This window comes from Amphibalanus amphitrite, unplaced genomic scaffold, assembly GCF_019059575.1.
Source record: "Amphibalanus amphitrite isolate SeventyFive unplaced genomic scaffold, NRLGWU_Aamphi_draft 000185F_arrow, whole genome shotgun sequence".
Classification (NCBI taxonomy): domain Eukaryota; kingdom Metazoa; phylum Arthropoda; class Thecostraca; order Balanomorpha; family Balanidae; genus Amphibalanus; species Amphibalanus amphitrite.
In genome coordinates this window covers 825,393-849,809 of record NW_024881680.1, presented here as the reverse complement: position 1 = coordinate 849,809, position 24,417 = coordinate 825,393, and the positions used below count along the sequence as shown (strand labels likewise).

At 47.2% G+C, this 24,417-nt stretch overlaps 2 protein-coding genes across 2 annotated transcripts in view; both read left to right on the top strand.

Annotated features, from left to right (window-relative positions):
• LOC122384302 overlaps nt 1–24,163 on the top strand; it is a 32,931-nt gene extending 8,768 nt beyond the window's left edge. Inside the window, exons 1-2 of the mRNA XM_043371590.1 lie at nt 17,380–17,627; nt 20,836–24,163. Of these exons, the coding sequence (XP_043227525.1) occupies nt 22,593–23,837 (1,245 nt within the window). The 5' untranslated portion in view covers nt 17,380–17,627; nt 20,836–22,592 and the 3' untranslated portion in view covers nt 23,838–24,163. Of the gene's footprint in view, nt 17,628–20,835 lie in introns of the transcript that reaches the window.
• On the top strand, nt 52–3,921 carry LOC122384303. Its single transcript, XM_043371591.1, has 2 exons — nt 52–287; nt 1,959–3,921. The coding sequence occupies exons 1-2, from the start codon at nt 105–107 to the stop codon at nt 3,651–3,653; spliced, it is 1,878 nt and encodes a 625-aa protein (XP_043227526.1). The 5' UTR covers nt 52–104; the 3' UTR covers nt 3,654–3,921.
• Nucleotides 24,164–24,417: the final 254 nt, after the last annotated feature.

Genomic DNA, 24,417 nt, shown 5'->3' with positions numbered 1-24,417 from the left:
TGCACGTCCCTTCGGAGGCCCCGGGCCACTCTCGCGAGTGGCACTGGTAACTCGACCGGCCGACCGTTCGGCTGTGCCGCTGCTGTAGGGCGTTCCGCGGGACCATGGGGTCTACTCATCGACCCCCACTGGCCGTGATTCTGCCATTAGCTGTGGCTGCTCTGTCAGGCGGTGCCGATTCCGCCGTCTGGTACGAGGATCGAATTAGCAACGGGTGTCGGTTCGAGCCAACCGTCGGCCAGGCCGTTACCATGGCTTGTGACTACGACGGTGTCAGCTACAGCAGGGTAGGTGGCGCACGCCGACAGTAACGCCGACACTCGACAGTAAAAGACCGTAATCGCTAGCTATCATTTTGGTGGTAAATATGCCAATTAGCAATGATTAGCAATATTGCGACTTTGTCCATAAATGGCTCTTTGATATTTAGCTTAAAGTTTATACTGAAAGGGACCCTCCCACCTTCAAAAAAGTTTATGAATTGGCATGAAAGTGATGTCGCTCGGTTCAGAAAGAGCGAAAACAAATATCTACCAAATTTCACCGAAAAATATTCACCGGTTTTCAAGATATTAGACTTTAACTTTTGTTTACTTTTTGGGATCTCCGCTGTTCCTAGCGACTTTATTTGGAAGCAATAGTTTGGCAGCTGAAAGTGCGGCACTTGTTGCGCGCAAAGCAGCATATACCACCGCGTGCTACAAAACGTTTTAGTCAAACATTTAAAAATCGTTAGATATCTGCGCTGACGTCACACATTCAGAGGGGTATTCCTATGCATTAGCCCCTCTGAATCAAAATGCTGCAATTTTGAAATTCAATATTTCCGATTTAAGGCATTTCTCGATGTTGTGAGTGCCGAAACCGGTAATAGTGAGTCAGGGACCCCATTTTGGCTATCTCAACTCAAATCTAATGTTAAGGTGGGAGGGTCTCTTTAACTTTTGAACGTTTATACAAACGTTGACGTTAACCTTTGATTGCTGTTTTTCCCAGTCTTTCTACGACCATCCGCTCGAAAGTAAGATAGGGGGCAGACCCTGCTCCTCCAGCAGGGCGCGTTCGGCTGAATAGCGCGGGATAAGGTATAGTGGAGAGTGGGCAAAGCGGCCACCCTTCGTTTTAGCCCTGCAAAATGACGTGAGCTCCAGTTTGTGGTTGCCAATTTTACTTTTCTTTGCAGTCGTTCGAATGAGCCAGACCGCGGGGTTTCCGACCTGTCGACATTTTTCCGTGGCAAATGAATAGGCATTTTCCCCCCAGGCTATTGACATTATCCCGATATTCTTACGTTTTAAAATGGTACTTTGCGCCATGACCGTTTGGAAGGTTATTTAAGTGTTTTCATTCCTGCATTGAGTGGTTATCGTACATGTCCTTTGCCAATTTAAATGCGTTTTGCCCCACTAATAACAGAGTTGGAAGACTTTGTTTTGTCTCGGTTGGTAGACACGGGGAAAGTGGACATGACTGAGTGGACAGCTCCTTATTCCATCAGCTGCTTCAACCTGAATAACAAACGTTATTATAGATATAGAAATGTATCGAAATCGAGGACAGCGCGATCATATAACCTCTACATCCTCCTAGATGTGAACGCCTCCAGCCACATCCTCTTTGCCACATGGTCTGGGGCAAAGTGGCCAGAAGGCATAAGGTTCAAAGTTTTGCTAATATCTCCTAGATGTGAACGCCTCCAGAAATGAAACGAAATTGAAATAAAAGGCAATTTAATAGGGATCACACTGGAAAAGGGATAATTTTCCAAGCTTAGTAATCAAGCGTCGGCATATTCAGCATAGGTCGCTTTGTCCCACTCTATACCTTACCTTATCTGCGAAACATAATGAGACGCAGAAGAGGTAGGCATGTAGATGACCAGCTGTTTGTAGGATGGACAAATTGTACGTATCTTATTGTAGTATCATTTTTACATAAAATGAATGCTTCTTTCACAGACGAGATTTTTTGCTGGAGAACTTCCGCTTTCTATTCAAGACATTCGGATTTCAAATGCCAGGGGGATCATCATAAAGGATGATGCTCTGACGGGCCTAAGAAATCTCCGCGCATTTCATCTGAACAACATCAGCAACCTCCGGATTGGTAAAACCGATTGGAGGAGTACAACGAAAACGGAGAATATGACCATTACAATGAATGATATAAACCGACTTTACCTGGACCGTGATGTCTTTTCAAGACTACAGAGTCCTGGTCCCGAAATTGTCATCAGCGGAGTGACCAGCTGTAGCATTGCTGAGTCTGCGTTTGCAGCCGACTCTGTCATCAAAAGTGTGTCTTTCCAAAACATCCAGAGCTTGATCATAGAGGACAGCGCGATTCAGTCCCAAATAGATCAAGTTCATATAAACAACACTGCGTTGCCCGACGGGTGTGGGAACAACTCTTTCAGCGGGCACGTCAGCAACTTCATCCTGAATAGGGTGACGATCGTCCCGACCATCCGGAGTGGCTGCCTTCAGGCTGATGACGGCTGGGGGAACCTCACTGTGCTGTCCAGTCAACTAGGAGACATCGAGCCCCTCGGCATCAGCGGCACGTTCGACCACTTCCAGATCCGGAACAGCAGCGTGGGGCGAGTTGGCCAGAGCGGGCTGAACCTCAGCGCGACCTCATTCATCATCTACTCCACTGAGGTCAAGGAGCTGTCGTCGCACGCGTTGGACGTGCGCTTCAACCGATCAGCGTTACTGCAAATGTCTTCGTTCATGTCGGTGCGCGCCAACGCTTTCGTCAGTCTTGCAGCCAATCCCCGAAGAGTAGCAACGCTTTCCTTCCAGCAAGTCATAGCTCACGAAGCGGAGTATGGCTCCCTGAACCTCGCTGAGTACGGACGGGTGTCCCAGCTCGACATTGCCCTCCGCATGCCGTGTAGCTGTCATCCCAACCGCCAGGCGCTCCGGCTCGTGGCAGGGGACGAAATGTCGAATAACGACCAGGGAAGAGGAACGCGGCAGGTCCTGGCTCAGGTTCGCTGCGCGGCTGGAGCACTCACGCCGACCCTGGCAGAGTTTGTCTGCTCGAAGTGCGCTGATCGCGGTGAAGCTGCGTCTCTGTGCCAGGCTATAGAAGCCAGAAGTTCTGGTTGGAAAATCTGGAAGCTGGCCTTTGCCATCGGGCCACCACTGCTGGTCGTGGCTGTAGCTGCTTTGGTGATAGGTGGAAAAGTGAGGCAGAGAAACACCAGCCCACCGAGCGGCATAAGCCCGTCACTGGAGCTAGCACAGCTCCCAAAGCCAGTCGCTTTTGAGCGCCGTTACACTGCAGCTCCAAAACCGAAATCACGTCAGCGTCAGAACGCCGGTGGTGGCGTCACACCACATCAGCGCGACGAGGTCGACAGCAGCGGTCCTGGGGAGCAGCATCATGACCTTGACTCAGAGGCAGTGTACTGTGAGTTGAACGACATTCGCTATGTGCCCAAGGACCTGCCGCTAGGTATCGCAGGTCAACCGATGTACGATGACTGTGGTCCCGCAGGTCAGCCAGTGTATGACGACTGTGGCCCCGCAGGTCAGCCAGTGTATGACGACTGTGGCCCCGCAGGTCAGCTAGTGTATGACGACTGTGGCCCCGCAGGTCAGCCAGTGTATGACGACTGTGGCCCCGCAGGTCAGCGACGTTATTGATAATGATCTGCCGTATCAACCAGTGTCAAAAGTCTTTGATCACGTGGTTCAGCGGGTGAATGGTAAGGCGATGTAGTGTGTAAGGAAGTGTACCCCGAACCAACGAGTTAACGATAGCTTGTGTAAGTTTACAGGGTCAGTGATGTATGAAGTTACCCTGCCTAATTAGGTGCGTCTCCATAAGACAAGATGACGTTCAACTCGTTTTGTGCGAGCACGGAGCAATGTACCTGCCCGCACACAAAGATGAATAAATTGCATAGCTTCAGGAGGGCGATTCTTGGTATCCCATACATTCACAAAGACCAGGCAAAGAGCAATCCGCCGCCGCCTAAGCAGTGACCTTGACCTCTACCGTCTGCTGCGGTTCCAAAGCAAAGCCAGCGTGGAATGGGGATAAAACAAATTAATATAATATTTAGTAGAAAAACAGCAAATAAACGGGTCACTCATTTGAAATGCCATGTCGTACGGAAAATTGCACCTGTTGCTCCTGTTTATGTTAGTCATGAAGGTCCAAAGAACTTTTTTAACAATAAAGTTTTAAAGAGACATACTAACGCAGTGAAAAAAACCCTAGCTACTTATGTTCAGGTCGACGATTCGGATCGACTGATGTGCAGCATAACCTTCTCTGGTCCGGTCGTGACAAATTGACCTTAGTTCAAATTTTGAAAATTTCACTGTAAAAAATATTGACGAGCTATGTGTCAAAACAAGGGTCTCGAAACAGTCACCAGGTTGTCAATGCTTCCGGTACCTACCACTTGACTAGTTACCGCTTAGTTAGCTTACAGACTGAGAACTATCCAGATCGTTATGATCCGGTATTGCAATGATACCCTAGGTGTACCTTTGTTTTTAAGTGCTGAATTAACTATCAAGGTTGTTTGACGTTTGTTTTCGCCTCAATCCGAAACGAGGAAGACCCTCATCAAATTATTAGGTGAAAGCCAGCCTCAGGATGATCAAAATACTAGGGGTAGTTTTGTCATAGTAATCTGTGAAGGGTGAGGAACAAGCCGTAGCAATGCACTCGTCACTAAACCAGCCTGAGATTATTCGCCAGGTAGTTGCTGCGTTCCCTACTTGCTGAATCATGTTTGCAACTTTCCATTCCAGACACTTTTTACGGCAAATAAATTGTTGGGTTATTTGGAAGGTGAATAACAATTTTATTTCTATAAGTAAATACATTTGTATTTCCGATTGCCCTAAAACTTTTTTTTTTTAATCGTTTGCGGTAGGTTTTTATTGTTCGCAATAAAGTTGCGCACCTGTGAATCCTTCACTTAATGCGTTCCCGGCTTCCCGGCGCCAGTTGCGCTGTGCCGTGCCGCGTTCGGTCGGGGGTGCGCGAGTCTGTGCAGTGCGAGTGTTTATCACTGGGCAAACCTGTATCGTTTCCATTTGTGCAGTGTCTAGTTATGAAGAATTGCTTGCTGATATAGGACCTGCAGTGATTGACGTTCTGATTCAATAACTTGCCATAAGCCATTATTCTCAACCAAATCGCGCAGAGACGTTTGCAAAGTTGTCGAGGGGGGGGGAACAAGAGCGATTTTAAATGAATTGCTCTCCATGCAGTGCAATAGGACTTAGGTTTGATTTTTCGAAAGTTGTGGAGCCGCCCCCGGTGTCCGGCCTGGCCAACTCTCTCAAGAACCGACAGCTAACGGAACACTGAAGTTTCACTACGACGATTTCCGCCAAAGTTATGAAGAAAAGGCAAGTGCAAGAAGTACAAAACTTCTCTTGGTAATCAAAACTTAGGTTTGGCAAATTCCAAACCCTAAGTCACTACAACTGTGGATATAAATAAGCTGGTTATTGACGGCCAAGCTCTGGCCAATCTGAGGTTCAGACCTATCATCAAGTTCATGAGGCAGCTGCGGTTGGGCGGCTCACGGGCTCCACTGCATAGGCTCAGATAGGTACTCTACAAAATGTCTTCTGTGTTCTTAGGTTCAGATCTATCGATAGGTACGAGTATGTGCATGCTTCTGATTCGATTGATAACTGTAAACGGGCGCTGGAAGTGAAAGGTTCGCTTGATATACGAAAGGTGCATTGCAAGAAAGCACATTATTTCAGAAATACACTTTCATTTTATCTTGAGCGTTTTTGGAATGGGCCGGATGAATTCGTCATCAAACTAGTAAGGGATTTCGTTTGAAGACCACCGATATTTAATAATATGATGGTCTTCAAACGAATTCGCTGGCAAATTCGATGACTGGATTGGGCGGCGTAGGATCTGCTGGTCATCTGACTATGGGTTGAGCAATACGTTAGTTTTGACCTAGTTTGAGCTTCATTCGTTAAGTAGCAACAATACGATGCTTCTTTTGAGCTTCGTCACTAAACAAGCCGCCCTCGTTTTGACATTGTTTTTCGTTATTATTGTTACTAGGTACTTTGTTATCATACACAGCATTAACGAGGACCTGCTTCCAAAACAAGGCAGAAACGCTCCAGCTATTTTTGGGACGTGGTAAAAACTAACCGACACCTGGTAACTGTCATCTGACGAACACAAAACAAGCCAGGGGCTCGCAGCGTGTGTCAAAAGTAGGATGCAAAACTAGTCTGTACCCCCGACATTTAGCGTTAAGAATCATTTGACGAGGGGCTAGTCAATATTTTTTACAGTGTTACCTTTCAAGACCAAATAATAATTCATTCGATGCGTCTTGACGAGAGGAATACCATGCAGGCAAAATATATGTCCTGCTATACTTGAGTCAAAATTTATCATCGAAAAAAACAAATATTTTTTTCGTAAAAACGGCCATTTTCGAGCTTGGCTAAATCGTTAACCCTAGGTCAAATCTGAGCGCCTATTTCTGGAGGAGCGTTAAAAACTTAAAAGGTATATCGAATGCGCTTTTCCAGGGCGCTGTAGCTCTATTGGTTCCTGAGTCATGCGCCGGTTTTACGAAAAACGATGAAATAGGCAACGTTTTACCTTTGATGACCTATGGTGACCTGGTCCTGACCAATAACCGCACCTAAAAATATTACCGAAGTTATGATTTTTAACACTTTGTTTTGAATGCCGCTTACTGCCTATCACTATACACTGAGAGCTTTTTTGATTCCTTTTAAGCATATTAGGGGAATTGGTCTAAAACAACACCCTGATCATTTCTCCGAATATACCCCAAATACACTTTCTTTGAATATCGCTCTGAAATTCTTCTAATATACCCCACACTGAAAACCTTTTTGATTCCTTTTAAGCATATTAGGGGTTTTGGTCTAAAACAACACCCTGATCATTTCTTCGAATATACCCAAACTATACCCTTGTTCTTTAAATAGCTCCCTTGAATTCTTCTAATATACCCTAGTAAGTACCGAAGAGGAAAGGAATATGATTCCTGTTCTATTCCCTGCGATACCCACAGTACACTCCTTTTAATCTACCAAAATACCCTTACATCGAAACCTCTAGTATTACTTCTAAGCGTATATAAGGGGAATATTTTGCAAATTATACTCGCATTATACCACTTAACACTCTCGTATTATTCTGTGATTTCCATCACTGATCTCAATGTATTCTTGCATTAGACCCCACATAAACCCAGAAGGGAAAATGATAATGCCCTAGGTATGTTCGTCGTAGAACTTGCTCAGAAACTGTCTCATTACTCCAGTCCCAGCTCCCTCGTCCGGTTTCCCTTTATATATCGTAACACATCCAAAACTCACAGACATTTGGTCTTTTATTATTATTCATGTTTTACATTGGTACGACAACAGCATGGGCATAGCTTCACCGTTTCTCTTCCGATAAGACGCAACTTGGGATAAGTAAATCTGAGATCATCATGAATGGATATTTAATATCTATTTCGGTTATAAATCACGAAAATCAACGGTGGTTTCAGCAACGCAAAAATGGCGTGTATGTTAAATAACTGTTCATTACCAAAGAGATGTCATTAGAGCATTGCATATCCTGTAACAATTGCTGACTTTCACCTAGCAGCTTACACGACACATTTTTACAAGACAAAACTTATATGCCGGACCCTGTAAAAGGGATAATAGGACCAGATACTGCGCACTGCTCGGGTCCGAGCGCTGACCGTAAAATAGTCATGCAGACCTACACCGGGTGCGGGCAAACACGCCCACCAAGGGTCTCTTGGGTGAATCTTCCGGTTTCCGGCACGCCGAAAAGTCGTTGTCGTGCAGGTTTAGTCTTTTCTGGGTTCCACAGCTGTGCTTTCGATGTCCTCCACGACGTCCTTTGCTCGAATGATCAATGAACACACTACACTGAAAACAAATCGACTCATTGAGGGCATGTTCTGTACTGGTAACACATCAGTCATGTGTTAATCGCACCCAAAACACAATAAGGCTGAGTATTTTCATGCTTGGCGGGACCTTCGACACGTTTGATAACACATAAAACAGAATAATGACACAGTTTTCTCGTGCCAAGCACGCTGGACGAATGTAATGCATCAGTGTATCGAAATCATGTGTTGTCGGATATGGTAGACGTGTACCCTTGCACAAATACACCGTGTCATCCACCAGTGAGCGACCTCTAAACCTTAACTTCAGATGGGGATAATAGAGGGCGTTTTTCGAGTACCGACTTTTATGCTGGGTTTTTGTAAAAATCTGCCAAAGTGTTTTGAGAAAGGTCAAAATGCACAATACAGCCGAGGGAGTCGATACATGATAAATTGTCTAGAGCAATACCTATGCCCTGATAACATTAAGTGCAAGCTGAAGCATAGCTAATTAACGTCTGCTTGGAGGAAGAAACTCCTCGGTCTATAAAGGATATGTTTGAAAAATCGGCGGCCGAAATCACCCGTTCCGTGCTTCTATCCTCAGGATAGTGACATCCTTCTCCTCCACGCCGCAATCCCCTCCGGGCTGGACAGGCAACTTTATCTCATGCGGGCTCAGCACCGCTGCTCCCGAGGGAGCGCACCCCGTAGCCGGGTGCAGTGAGTACTTTGGGGTTAGTCGGCCTGTCTTTCGGGACGGGCTCAGCCCCGGTGACTTACTAGGGTGCCTGCCCAGACCAATGTCTCCCCCTAATTCTTATCTTCCTTCCGGCTCTGAAAGGGTCTCGTCAGACCGAAAGGGCCTAACCCAACAAAACAAGATAAACAAACGGCCGAAAAAGTTATCCCGGCTGTCTGGAACGTCTAAACAACTGCATTATGCAGTAGTCCACCATGGGGGGCATCGTCGCTTGGTGCTCTGAATGAGCCGTCCACGTGACGTGTTCACCCTTCGGCCCTGAAGCGGCCGACCGGGCACAACGTCAGGTCGTGTATGGGTCGGCCGGCCGCGTGCTCAGCTCTGACCGCGCCCTGACCGTATGGGTCGGCCGGCCGCATGCTCAGTCCTGACCGCACCCGAGCGCCCGATTCCACTCGGGGCCCGGCTTTGGCAGTCAGCCTGCCCAGCCAAAGCCAAAGCACCTTCAACTGCGCCCCGGCAACAAACTACATAGTCACCACGTGTTTCCTTCTTTCACTTGCGATTTGTGTTAAATTTAGTAACACATTCACAGTGTATTAAACATTGGGCATGATAAGCCAACCTAGGGTTGTCAGCAGTGGTGTACCGCAGGGCTCCGTCCTTGGGCCCCTGTTGTTCCTGGTTTATATTGACGGCGTAGCATCACAGCTGAGAAGTGAATATAACATTTTTGCAGATGACTTGAAACTTTATGCCTGTGTGAAACATGCCCCAGGAACCTCACCAGTGTTGTCCTCTGCCCAAGTACAAAAAGACATTGATACACTGCAAACCACAGCAGCATCGTGGTGTCTGAAAATGAACCCAAAGAAATGTGCAGTTCTCCGCTTTGCGAGGCCCCGCGCTAACTTGCCTTTACCGGTGTACTTCCTTGATGGACAGCAAATCCCACATGTAGATTCTCACTCTGATCTTGGTGTTACTGTCGACTCGCAGCTTAAATTTCACGAGCACATTAGGACTGTTGCACACAAGGCTAGCGGTCTGGCCCATAGTTTTCTTAAGTCTACCGTTTGCAGGTCTCGCGCATTTATGTTGTTCTTGCTCACTACTCATATCCGACCTGTTATAGAATACTGTTCTTGCTTGTGGCATACAGGTTATCTGAAAGACTTGCGGGTCTTAGAAAATGTTCAGAGGAAGTGGACAAAGCGAGTGGATGGAATGAATGGATTAAGCTATGCAGATCGCCTACAGTCCTTGAACCTGTATTCTGTCCAAGGGAGGCTCATTCGTGCGGACTTGATACAATGTTGGAAGCTGTTTAACGGTAGATCGTGCCGGAGTCCAGATGACCTGTTCGACCGCCCTCCACAGGAGCGGACTAGGGGCCACTGCTTTAGGATTTTCCCCACTCTCACCCACACAGACACTAGAAAGCGCTTTTTCTCTGTCAGATGCATTGCTGTTTGGAACTCACTGCCTGAGGATGCTGTCCGTGCACCTAACATAGCTAGCTTTAAGAAAATGATTGAGGTACATGCGCGTAATAGCCTGTTCAGATATGATTGAGGATGAGCAGTGCTGATTTTGTAAGTAGTTATAGGTATGTAGGTTACTTCCTCGTAGCTAAGCGTGTAGAAATGTGACTGTGTTCATCTGACGAGCTTGTGGAAGACGCACAATACCAGTCAAAACTCCCAGGACAATGTAATGGTCAAGAATATCACAACTGGGCTGGCGCGTCTGGCATTCAGGGTTCCTTTCAATTCCTTTCGGTCCTTCCACCTTGCCTTTTTCTTTCCGACACTAATGGGAACCCAATCAGGTAAGAGAATCAGGTAAGAGAATTGAGTAACACATTTACCTTGTATTCTGCAAATGTATTCACACAACCCTTATGTGTTGAAGACACAATGATATTGTGTTTTAGGACACAACATGACTGGGTTAACACATTAGTAAATTGACACGTCTGCGACGGGTCAAAAAATGCATGATGCAGGGTACACAAGAAAGCCTAGTTAACACACTCTGCTTGTGTGTTTTTAGTCGTTTTTTGTGTCATTTTGTTTTCAGTGTACACTGAAAAAAGTTTTTACCATCAATTTACTAAGTTACTAGCTTTGGTAAATTTTACCATCAGCCTACCATCATATTACTACCAGCCTACTATGGTGCTGAATACTATCCTGCCTTGACATGTTGATATTACCATGGTTACGTTTATCAGGGGTGGTTTTGTACCCCAGTTTACAAGGTGGTAACCACCTGAGGCTAGTAGATACCCTCGTAAGCTAATATTCCCTACCATAGTAAAATCAACCTTTCCACGGGCGGATCCAGCAGGTGAATTCGGCGATCAAGTCTCCTCCTTTCCATAGAGGTGTTTGCCAATTTTTGATATGTTGGAAGGAGCGTCATCCAAGGACTAGCTGAGACCCTGAGCAATTAATAGTTTTATGGACGAAAGGCCAGAAATTTCTTGCAACAGTTCCCTGGGTGTGCTTCTGCTGCTATGGTAAGGTATACCATGGCAACACCATGACAACACTACACCCTTACTAACAATCCACGTGCGTCTGACTCTGCTGCAGCGGCGCCGCCATGTCAGTTCCGGCCGCGCGCCGGCGTTGTGAAGGTGCTCCGTGGTTTTAAATATTTGAACGGTGATTGTGTGGGTGGTTAGCGTAGCTGACGGTGGAGGATACTCGGAAATAACAAGTAAGTCGTTGTATCTTCAGCATAATAATACTTATCTCACGAGTGCCATTTCCAGCAAAGATCGCAGCCTTTGTTTCGGTTCATGTTGTTGAATTTCCTTGAGACCCTGTTGGACCGGGTAGGGGGAGGGTGGTGGGGTGGGTATCATTGCGGGCATTTCCCAGCGTCGGAAATCAACGTGTTTTTTTATTTGTTAACCCACGCCTCACTGGGGTATGTGCTCTAACGCGCCCCACAGCACGTTACAGCACGTTACAGTGGGGGGGGGGGGGGGCTCCTAACTCCGAAACTACTGGGCCGATTGTCAAAATTCAAACGGCCCCTGGTAGCCCTGGAAATATTGTTGAGCGAAGCCTAATGTCATTGACCTCGAGGTCATCGATGACGTCACAGGTCAGGTCAAAGTAAAAATATCAGCGTCTTGGCACTCTGGGCGCCGGCCAACAAATCAGATCAGGCTCATTTTTTGTTTGCACACTCGTGAATATATGCGTAACATAACCTGAGGGTACCGAACTTGTACTTCGAATTTTTCAGGTCAAGGCCATCTCATCCCAGGTCACGAAAGCTTTATATCGTGCATCGGTGACGTGAGACATGTTTTATGGTTCATGTAGGCCATATATATCGAAATCAGTGTTGTATGTGTCAGTTTAGGCCATTTTAGCTGAATATAGCTGAGGTCAGGTCAGGTCACTTTAGGTCAAAAATGGTCAAATTTTGAAGTTGACATTTTTCAACAAAAAAGGTGTTTGTCAGATGAAGTTCACATATATTCAACGCATATGTGTTCAAACACATATAGACCCCGTTTCCATGGGCATCACTGATCCGGATCAGCAAACTTAAATCGTATTATATTTCTCGAACTCTTCGTTACATGATATAATTCCAAGTGGATTAGGCTTATATAATCAGTTAATCCCTTATTTTCATTTTCATATATTGTCTAACTATACTGGATTAGCTAATCCATTTTTACTGATCCGGATCAGTGATGCCCATGGAAACGTGGTCATATTCTGCTTTTTTTCATTCAGAAACGTATATGTAAAAAAATAAAAAATACAATTTCTGAGTTTTTATATTTATAATTTTCAAAATATTCAACATTTCGAAAGTCCGAAATCAGTTTGGTAGCCCTGTAGAGTCCACCCATGCAAAAAAAAGGATCTAGCTTAACCCTCAAGGCGGTGGGGGGGGGGGGCATTTTTTGCATCCATCTTTAGTTTTTTTTTTCGATATATCTCCAGAACCGCTGCGCCGATCTTCACCAAACTTTCAGTACCCTTTTGCACATTGTGACCAAATTTTTTTTTTCCAAAGGCTATGATAAGTTGGCCGCTACGTCGGAGTGACGTCATTTCTGCCATTGTCGACCAAAAAAAAAAGCTTCGCGGGAAGAGCTGTCAGGTCTATAAATTTGATTATGCATAAAAATGTTCAAGACATGAAATGTGTAGAATTACCAGGGCTACGTTCTCTCGATTTTGTTTTTGAAGTTGACCCCAAAAATAAAAAGAAATAGATATAATAGCCAAAAAATCCCAAAAGTTTTTCGATTTTCGAAACAAACGGAATATATGTAATAGCCACTATGGACTTCTATTCACATTCCAAGTATTAGATCGATAACTCCTTTTTGCCAAGTTATAACAAAAAAAAACTGTTCAAAATTAATGACGTCAAATTTTCAAACTCGATTTTGGCAATTCTAGACCACAAAGCGCAAAACAAAGACCACCATTAGACTCGCCGTGACGAGTGGCATCGAATCAATACCAATTTTATGCGAAACTATCAACTTTGACCTGAAATTTGACCTTTTTGACCTGACATTGACCTGACCTCCACCAGAAAGTGACCAAAAAACCGTCCCTGATGGTCTTATAACCAACACCATTGAGGCGAATATGAAAAATTGGCCATAAAACATGCATCGCACAACCCTACTTAGTAAAGATAGGTTCATGTGCTGACCCTTGGTGATCGGACCTGGTATTATCAGTGACCTCCAATAGCAACATATGCTCGTATAATAGGCAACTCACGCCCTATCGCTGATTTTTGACAAAATGCCCTTTACTCGATGTTGCAGCGCATTCCTTAAAAGACCCGTGAACGGTGAAACATTTTATCTTTGACTTGGCCTGTGATGTCATCGGTGACCCCGAGGTCAATGAAATTGAAGTTCCCTCGACAAATTTAACAAGGCTATCGAACGCCATTTAAATTTTACCGATCCGTCATAGTAGCTTCGGAGATTCGGGGGGGGGGCAAAAATCCCCCCCTCCCACCGCGCGGAAGGTAGCCGGGAGGCCCACCGCTTGCCGGGTTAAAACTCAGATCTTGAGAGCGATTACCGTTGTTCAATGCTTTGCATCAAAATCGGCCGAACATGATGTCACTCTGGCGTCATTTCCGGCCGATCTATAGTAGCTACGAAAATTTTATTAGTGCACAAGGTGTCAAATAAATTGATGCAGCCGAAGGTCCTAAAAGCTTTGTTTTGATACGTCCAGCGGTTTTAAAGATATTGCGTAAACACGAGAGGGGCTATGAATAGCCCTCCCCACAGTAGGGTGGGGGTTAACCCTCGCCCGTATTGGTGTTTTTCAGCCACGAACGTTTAAGGGGGGTCCGTTGAACCCCCTCCTTGCCGTTTCGCCCCTGATTGAGCTAGAGCTTCGCGGAAAAAAACGAGCGTGCTGCCCGTGACGAGAGAAAGCCGATGGTACCCAATTTTATCCTAGGTCGTCGGTCCTAGGTCATCGGTTGACCTTCCAGGTCAGGTCAATGACCCAAAAGTGGGGAAAACTGGGACCTGTTAGAACGTCGTAAAACGTGGCTGCTATTGGTTTTTTTAGGGAACTGATCACGAATATCATGTTAGCTATGATCATAGATGATGTCTTCATGCATTTAGGCCAGGTCGGGTCAGGTTAGGTCAGGTCAACCAGTAAGGGTTTTGCCGGGTATTCGTAGTAGGTGCACTAGGTGGCAACCGCCTCTGACAGCTTCGTAACATGTTACGAAGGCACCAAAACTACTTCGTAAATGTTCATATATGGTTGTTAAATTCGAAATCAGCTAAAAAAACTAGCCTAGAAAGATGCTGATAAAACTCGAAAAAGTAAACCGAGGTCATCAAAGGTCAATGAACTGACCTGACCTTCTGGTGACCTTGACATCCACCCTAATGCATGGGAGCAGCATCATATCCCATGTTTGAACGCTTGAAACCACGAAAGGACTGCAAACGCGCGGCAAATGCGAGCCGACATACGCCGAATCGCGATTCCGGCCAAACATGGTCTCGAAAAGTAGGTCACAGGTCAAAGGTCATTAGTCAGGGCCATTACATTTTTTAGGGTAGGTGTAAAATTGATTATAACTCGAGGGTACTGAAAGCTTCGTTGCGGTCGGCCGCTTTTTACGCGAGGTATTCGCGAAAAACCGAGGGGGAGTCCGTTCGACCCCCCCCCCCCTATACGGGGGAGGGTTAACAAGCCAAAACGTTGCTAATTTTTATTTTGATCTGACCTGTGACGTCAACGGTGATCTCGAGGTCAATAAAATTAGGTTTTGCTCGACAGTTTTTCCAGGGCTATCAGACGCCGTTTCAGTTTTGACAATCGGCCCAGTAGTTTCGGAGTTGGAGCGGGGGGGGGGTTCTATAAATAGCCCCCGCCTCCCCCAGTGGAGTGCGTTACAGAACATACCCCAGTGGGGCGCTGGTTAAGAGAGAATTTTTGAATTATTGCCAACACTCAACACTGCACCTCATGGCAATTAATTCATTATAGGGCATTTTACCTGAACCAGCCTCTGGCCTAATGTCCCAAATTTGCTAAATTCCTCACCCTACAAATCCCCTGTTCTATTAGATGCTGCCATTTTTTTTAAAACAACTTATCTTAAATCCTTGTTTCATCAAACTGGGAGCTAGGTCACGGGACACTGCGAGTCAAGGTGGGAGGGGTAGGAGATAGAGTGTCACTGCAGCACACACAATCAATCTTTCCATTGGTTTATCTTATATCAATGCCTGCTCTTTTCCAGAGCTGGCTTTCGAAGTTCGAACCTTCGGTATATGGCTACCAATGCCCTTGGAGAAGGTGTTGCGTGATAAATCGCTGGAAGGGCGACATTCAACGATTGTGTGAAAAGAGACCGATTGCATTGTGATGATAAAGTGAACTGTAATAATTGTTGTTCATGCGCGTTGTTTGGTTATGTGCAGACGTAACTTTGTTTGTGGCCAAATGCTTTTTATGTGTGAAATATTTCATGTAGGTTACTAGGTAGATGCTTTGGAAAAGTGAAGAGCTGCTTTGTCGACTGCTAGGTAGATACTGTCATGCATGCTGTTGTGCATCAGTAAGTGGCTGTCGTAATGATAAACAAATTTGGCATGGATAGGCTAAAGCACAGCATATGAAGCATGCTGGTTGATGACTAGTAAGATCCTGTTAACCGACTGGTAATATCACAATAAATGTCACATAGTAAACTATTGTTTTACGATGGTTGGCCAGCAAAGCAAAGCTGGTATCCAGATGACAAAAGGATGGTTTTACCATGATAAGTCATTAGTAAGCATTACCAGGGAGTAGCTAACGATAGTAAAGTCCTAGTTTCGTGCTAGTATCACGTGGGTTTTTGGGCATGGTATGACGACATATAGTTACCGTGTTAATACCATGGTAATTTTTACTGGCATTGGTATTCACATGGTTTTACATTCATATTAGGCCTAGTATTTGGGTCGTAAGTTAGTTTACCATAGGTAAGAGGCTGTTCAAAATATGACCACCACTCGAAAACTAACTAGGGTGGTATTTTTCTTAGTAGGCGGTACCAGGATAATACTAGCGTTAGTAGAGCTTTGGTTTCTTATTAGTTATGCTTTAGTTTCAAGGTAGTATGATGAAAAAATATTACCGTACTAAGACCATGGTATTTTGATGAGCATTGGTAGTTGCATAGTATTCCTTTGATATTGGGCCTAGTATTTGGATCGTAAACTGGTTTACCATAAGTAAAAGGCTGTTCAAAATATGACCACCACCCAAAAACTAACTAGGGTGGTATTTTTTTCTTTCAGTGTACACACCCGCTATCACCCGCGCTGAGCACAACCGTCCTCAACTCCACTGCACGCTCAAACTCCACTGGCGCTCTCAAACCCTTTGAAAATTGGCGCGCTTTCGGCCCAGGACTGCAGTATGCTGATTGGGTGGCAGTTGCGAATCACCTGGCTCAAACGCACTTGCGCCGCGACTGGTTATAGCTGCCCATACCGCGCGTCAAAACAAGCTTATAGCTGCCTGTTATGTCGTCGCACCGCCCACACGCACTCAGCGAAGACGGCACCGCGTTTGGTTCTGTATTTGTGGTCAGCAACACGTCCAGGGAGCGACTGCCCGTCCTCCCCGCCCGCCCGGCCGGCCAGTCCCGGCCCGCCGACCGGTCACCGCCGGAGGCGCCGAGCGGCACAGGTACGGTATCTGACAGTAGCGGCAGAGACTGTACACTAGGGTATATTAGAAGAATTCAAGGGAGGTATTTAAAGAATGAGGGTATAATTTGGGTATGTTCGAAGAAAATGATCAGGGTGTTGTTTTAGACCAAAACCCCTGATATGCTTAAAAGGAATCATTTGAGGAATCATTTGAGTATCTTAAGGGCATTCCGCCGGGAAAACGGCAGAGTTATAGGAGCATGACACACCATGATCAAAGGGAATAGAGAATCGTTTTGGTTGTCAGTGTACGTGGCCCAAAAGCCGAGTTAGAAGGGGGGATGTTTAAACAGAAACACCCTCCCCCCCCCTTCCGGCCCGGCGCCGTTGCCGCCGAGCACTGGCCCGGCGCGGGCTATAGAGTGAGCGACTGCAGCCAGTAGCCCTTACGCCTGTGTGCTCAGCGTCGTCTCTGCCAGGGAGCACCGTTTCCGGTCAAGGGGGCTGATAAAAATCATCATGTTTCCGGGACAGATCTGCACGTCCCTTCGGAGGCCTCGGGCCACTCTCGCGAGTGGCACTGGTAACTCGACCGGCCGACCGTTCGGCTGTGCCGCTGCTGTAGGGCGTTCCGCGGGACCATGGGGTCTACTCTTCGACCCCCACTGGCCGTGATTCTGCCATTAGCTGTGGCTGCTCTAGCAGGCGGCGCCGATTCCGCCGTCTGGTACGAGGATCGAATTAGCAACGGGTGTCGGTTTGAGCCGACCGTCGGCCATGCCGCCACCATGGCTTGTGACTACGACGGTATCAACTACATCGAGGTGAGTGAGGCACGCGGACAATACCTTACCTAAGTTGGGACTATTTGATACGGCCTGCAGCGATCTAGGAAAATCGATATAAAATGGAAAAAAAACATTCGATATATTTGTAGCTTTTGTGCGCGTTGGTATCCTAGAATTGAGCGGCAAATGTTTTTGGATAATCTTTTTAAAATATTCGTAGTATTTAAATGAATTTAACTTTAATCGTGAAATAAAGGAAAGCTCACATTTGCTGTAGCTCAAAAAGGCTCCCTACTTATAACTAGAAACAATGAAAGTTTTCGATAACTTCCCCACCATTTTACTTCGCCTTTTGGGGCGACTAACGGAGCGAGCGAGAGGGTGGGCCTTGCACGTGCGAAATTGCGAGGGGGTACCTCTAACTAACTTGTGCACGGCACCCTACTAACTGGTCTCTAGCGATGTGCCAAATTTGGGCACAATCGGCCCAGCCGTTCTCGAGATCTGGAGCAAAATTGGTCGCAACTGACTTGCGCACGGCACCCTACTAACCGGTCCCTAACTGTGTACCAAATTTGAGCGCAATCAGTCGAGCCGTTCTCGAGATCTGGAAACGACCCCTGCACGTGCGCACGTGCAGCAGCACCCCAACTCTGGCACATGGATAAGCAGTGCCTAGTGGGTGCCTACCTACATGCCAACTTTCAGCGCAATCGGCCAAGTAGTTACCGAGATATTGCAACAATTACAAAACTGACACCTCTTCATTTTGCACGTGGCACGTGCATAAGGGGTCACCCATGCATGCATCAGGAATAGTCCAATACTTGGTAGAAGGAATGAAGCTACCCTACAAAAATTACTGCGTGTAAATCGGTCAAGTGGTTGCTGAGATATAAGCCTCGCAAAAGCGTCCGCACGGCCGGCCGGCCGGCCGGCCGGCCGCTCATACCCAGAAATTTCCGTTAATCTAAGGAAAGACATACATACGCTCGCTTCGCTCGCTCCGTAATCATGTTACCCAACAGTAAAACGCCTTTTGGGGCGACAAATGTAGCGAACGAGAGGGTGAGCCTTGCACGTGCCGAAGTGCCAGAGGATAGGTATGTACTTCCCGCTGGCTTGTGCAAGACACCCTACTAACCGGTTACCCCTTATGGGTGACCCCTTATGCACGTGCCTCGTGCAAAACTAAGGTGTCAGTTTTGCAACAACTGCAATATCTCGGTAACTACTGTGCCGATTGCACTGGAACTTGCATGTCGGTAGAGAGCCACTAGGCAATGCATTTCCATGTGTCACGGTTGGGGTGCTGCTGCATGTGCGCACGTGCAGGGGTCGTTTCTAGATCTCAAGAACCGCTGAACCGATTGCGCTCAAATTTGGTACACGGTTAGGAACCGGTAAGTGGGGTGCCGTATACAAAAGTCAGTTGGGACCCAGTTTGCCCGTGCGCACGTGCAAGGTGCCGCTTCCAGATCTCGAGAACGGCTGAGCCCAGTGGCGCGGGAACTACTTTCGAACTGGGGGGGGGGGGGGCACACCTGATACTTCCCGGTAATCTAGTTTTCTCACCCGATTTGGGCCACTTATTTTCACTCTTTGGCCTTTTCAACGAAAAGAACAAAACGATGACTTTTCTAAAAAAAAAAGTGAGGTATTCCATCTCAGCTGTGTCAAGGAGCTATCTTTCTGATAGTCTGCAAGAAAGTTTTAAATCTGCCACTGCAAGTGCGCTGTCAAGCCAGGGAAAGATGGTGATTTTTTACGGAGCGAGCGAAGCGAGCGTAGTCTTTCCTTAGATTAACGGAAATTTCTGAGTATGAGCGGCCGGCCGGCCGGCCGGCCGGCCGTGGTCACGCTTTTGCGAGGCTTATATCTCAGCAACCACTTGACCGATTTACACGCGGTAATTTTTGTAGGGTAGCTTCATTCCTTCTACCAAGTATTGGACTATTCCCGATGCATGTGGGTGACCCCTTATGCACGTGCCACGTGCAAAACGAAGAGGTGTCACTTTTGTAATTGTTGCAATATCTCGGTAACTACTTGGCCGATTGCGCTGAAAGTTGGCATGTAGGTAGGCACCCACTAGGCACTGCATATACATGTGCCAGAGTTGGGGCGCTGCTGCACGTGCGCACGTGCAGGGGTCGTTTCCAGATCTCGAGAACGGCTCGACCGATTGCGCTCAAATTTGGTACACAGTTAGGGACCGGTTAGTAGGGTGCCGTGCACAAGTCAGTTGGGACCCATTTTGCACGTGCGCACGTGCAGGGTGCCGCTTCCAGATCTCGAGAACGGCTGGGCCGATTGTGCCCAAATTTGGCACATCGCTAGAGACCAGTTAGTAGGGTGCCGTGCACAAGTCAGTTGGAGGTACCCCCTCGCAATTTCGCACGTGCAACTTGCAAGGCCCACCCTCTCGCTCGCTCCGTTAGTCGCCCCAAAAGGCGTTATACTGGTTACTATAACGTTGTATTCTATTCAGTTTTGCTTTGTGACCCAATTTCACTTGGGGAGAACAAGCTGCCCCCACGTTTCCTGGCCCTATGAAATGTTGTGTGGGAAGCGCCCCCACGGCCCCAGAGTTGTTGGGGCAGGCTGTCCCCACTGCCCCCCCCCCCCCGGTTCCCGTGCCTAATGACTGAGCCGACAGCGCCCAAATTTGGCACACGCCGTAGACCCGTTAGTAGGGTGCTGTGCACAAGTTAGTTGGAAGTGCCCTCTCACACTTTGGCATGTTAACGGTGCAAGATGCAACTGAGTACCGACCCTCTCGCTCGCTCATTTGCTGCCTCGTAAGGCGTTTTACTGGTTCTTCGTTCTAGGTAAGAATTCGCTCGCTCCGCTCGCTCCGTAAGGTGCAGCTGATGGGAGTGATACGCTGTATCCGGCAAGACTTATCAGGATCTACCTGAAGCGCACCATACATTCGACTCATGTGCCTATAGTCTGGAAACATTTAAAGTTATTATAGGTACGGATTTACCTACCAAAACCACGTTGGCTCACCACTAACCAGCCACTCTTTTTCTGGAGGGCCGTAAATGGAGAGTATTGCAACACCTCCCCATAAAGTGAATAAGTACTTACTTCACATCTTGAAATCCAAGGCCATATATATATATATATATATATATATATATATATATATATATATATATATATATTTGTAATCAGTACATGGCCTTGATCAGTTCAATCATGAATACAATGTAACACTTTACTGCGTTTCTTTCAGACCCAATTTCATGCTAGACAACTTCATGAGGCACCTTTGATCCAAGAAATTCGGATTTCAAATGCCAAGGGGATCAACATCAAGGAAGATGCTCTGACGGGGCGAAAACATCTCCGCGCATTTCACCTGAGTAGAATTGGCAGCCTCAGCATTGCTAAAACTGATTGGAGGGAGACAATGGAAACCGAAAACATGATCATAACAATGAATGATATAAACCGACTTGATCTGGGCCGTGATGCTTTCTCAGGATTGCAGAGTCCTGGTCCAAGAATAATCATCAAAGGAGTGAACAGCTGTACCATTGCTGCCTCTGCGTTTCCCGCCAATTCTGTCATCAAAGGTGTGACTTTTCAAAACGTTCGGAACTTGGTCATAGAGGGAGGTGCGATGCAGTCTCAAATAACGGGTGGTCAGTATGAAACTGGACAAAGTTTGAATTGTTACTGTGTCGAAAGTTTTCAAGCGAAAGTAACGAAAATCGCGTTACCGTGCCATTATTTTGTTGTAATCACGCTCGGCCTAATGGATCAGCGACACTGGACCTCTGGCAGCCTCCAGGCGCACGCGCGCTGGCAGCCTCGCCATTGTCTTTCGCGGCACCTCCGGGTCGATTTGACGGATGGCCTGCTGGATTCTCTGCTTCAATTGTGCGTCACAGCTGACCTGCCACCTTCCTTTATGCAATTTCTGTTTGATGAGCCCCCACAGATCCTCAATGGGCTAAATCTGAGGGGTACGTGGCGGGTCCATGTCACGTGCTATTTCGGGCACCCAGCCTCCTCAAGAAGTTTTGTGTTCTAGTGCGCGTACCGTGACTGTTGCAAGGTCAGAACCTAACAGAGCATCATGCTCTGTGTTCTGAGACTCAATAAGTGGCAACAACACGCCATTCAAACACTTTCCATAGCAAAGTTCGCCCGTTACATTGCCTGTGCTCGGCAAGTAACTGAACGCGCGAGCCCCTCGGACTCATGGCAAGCCAGACGGGCATCTCGGGTGGATAACTTGCTCCCAGGTCGAAGGCGAAGGTGAGATCCACATGTGGAATATTGTCTCCACCAGCTGAGGTGTAAAATTCGACAACGGAAGGCATTTTGCTGCCACTGCAGGTGAACTCAGATTTATCGTTCATATGCACCTCCATGTTTTTGCTACCCTGTGTTGGACCCTGTGACAGACGGCGCAGGCGGTTTTGCTGTGTACGAAATTGTGCCTCCGTCATCTTTATTCTATTTCTGTACCTAATTTCTGCTTGTGGACATATTAATTGGTCATACGTTTTGAAAATTCCAAAATTTCTTCCCAGAGATCACTAGGAGAGCCCCAACTGTTCGGTGACGGCGCCGGTTTGTTTCTTCCGGAGCTGAATGGGCATTTTCTTGGTGATCTTGCCATGCCCACCATGCAAAACATCTGCAAGTCCTCAGAACTTATCGATGATCACATATTCTTAAGATCTGGTGAGATCCCATGGCGTAATGTGACGCATAATGGTAGCGTTTTTGTAATTTGTGTTATTTTCAAAAACTTGCGCGAACAGGTCCCGCAACGCTTGCTGACTTACGCGCGCAATGTTTTCTACTAGTTAATAGCTGAAAGTTGAAATCTGAGCTGTTAATATAAAATAACTGGAAGTATTCACCTGCCAAAAATAATTAAAATCTGTCCATTATTGGAGATTCTATGCTTAATCAAATTTTGTCCAGTTTCATACTGACCACCCGTTACATCTGATTAATATATCCGACACAGCAATGCTTGAGGGATGCTTGAGCAGCTCTTTCAACGGACGCAAGGGTAGCCTCATCCTGAACAGGGTGACGATCGTCCCGACCATCCGCAGTGGCTGCCTCCAGGCTGATGACGGCTGGGGGAACCTCACTGTGCTGTCCAGTCAACTAGGAGACATCGAGCCCCTCGGCATCAGCGGCACGTTCGACCACTTCCAGATCCGGAACAGCAGCGTGGGGCGAGTTGGCCAGAGCGGGCTGAACCTCAGCGCGACCTCATTCACCATCTACTCCACTGAGGTCAGGGAGCTGTCGTCGCACGCGTTGGACGTGCGCTTCAACCGATCAGCGTTACTGCAAATGTCTTCGTTCATGTCGGTGCGCGCCAACGCTTTCGTCAGTCTTGCAGCCAATCCCCGAAGAGTAGCAACCCTTTCCTTCCAGCAAGTCATAGCTCACGAAGCGGAGTATGGCTCCCTGACCCTCGCTGAGTACGGACGGGTGTCCCAGCTCGACATTGCCCTCCGCATGCCGTGTAGCTGTCATCCCAACCGCCAGGCGCTCCGGCTGGTGGCAGGGGACGAAATGTCGAATGACGTCACCGACGACCAGCGAAGAGGAGCGCAGCAGGTCCTGGCCCAGGTTCGCTGCGCGGCTCGAGCACGCACGCCGACCCTGGCAGAGTTTGTCTGCTCGGAATGCGATGATCGTGGTGAAGTTGCGTCTCTTTGCCCGGCTGAAGAAGCCAGAGCTTCTGGTTGGAAAAGCTGGAAGCTGGCCCTCGTCATCGGGCTGCCATTACTGCTCGTGCCTTCAGCCATATTGCTGATTGTTCGAAAAGCGTGGCAGAGACACACTAGTCGACAAATTGGCATGGACCCGTCGCTAGCGCAGCTCCCACAGCAAGTCGCTTCTGATGTCAGCGACACTAAGGCTCCAAAACCGAAACCACGCCAGAACCAGAATGCTGGCGGAGACGTCGCATCACATCAGCGCGACCAGCTCCACGGCAGTGGTCATCGAGAGCAGCATCACGATCTCGACTCAGAACCGTACTACTCTGAGGTGAACGATCCTCCCGAGGATGTGCCCATGGCGGATCGGCCGCAAGGTCCCGCAGGTCAGCCAGCGCACGATAACTGTGGCCCCCGAAGTCAGCCAATGTATGACGACTGTGGGCCCACAGATCCGCTAGTGTTTTATGACCGTGGTGCCACAGTTAGGCCATCATACGAAAACTGTGGTCTTGCAGGTCAGCGACGTTTTTGAGACTGATCCCCTTATCAACCAGTGTCAAAAGTCTTTGATTACGTGGTTCAATGGGTGGATGGTAAGGCAGTGTAGTGTGCAAGGCAGTGTAGCCCGAACCAATCAGCTTATGATAGTGATCACCCGGATCACTTAAGCAGTGCATGGCCGCAAGTAAAGGATGCTACTTGCAGTTTGTGTGAACTTACAGTGTCAGTGATGAATAATGTTTGCTATATCTACTCGTAGGTGCTTCTCCAGATATCAAGACAATGATAGCCTTGCATTGTGTGAGCACGGGACCATGTATCTGCCTACTACAGCAAATAAATTGCACAGCTTTAGAAAGGAGATTATTTGCATCCTAGATTGACAAAGACCTTGCAAAGAACAATCGCATTCGTAGTTTTGGAATGGAATGCCGGTAAGGCCAGACGTCTAAAGCCTGAAACAGACTCTTTCCGCAGTCAGGAAATCGCATGCAAGAGCCTATTCAAATACATGGAAGCACGCTCGCATCAATCGCACGCACCTCCCGCAAGCGATTGATGCGAGAAGAATTATAATGTATTTGAATAGGCTCTCGCATGCGATTTCCTGA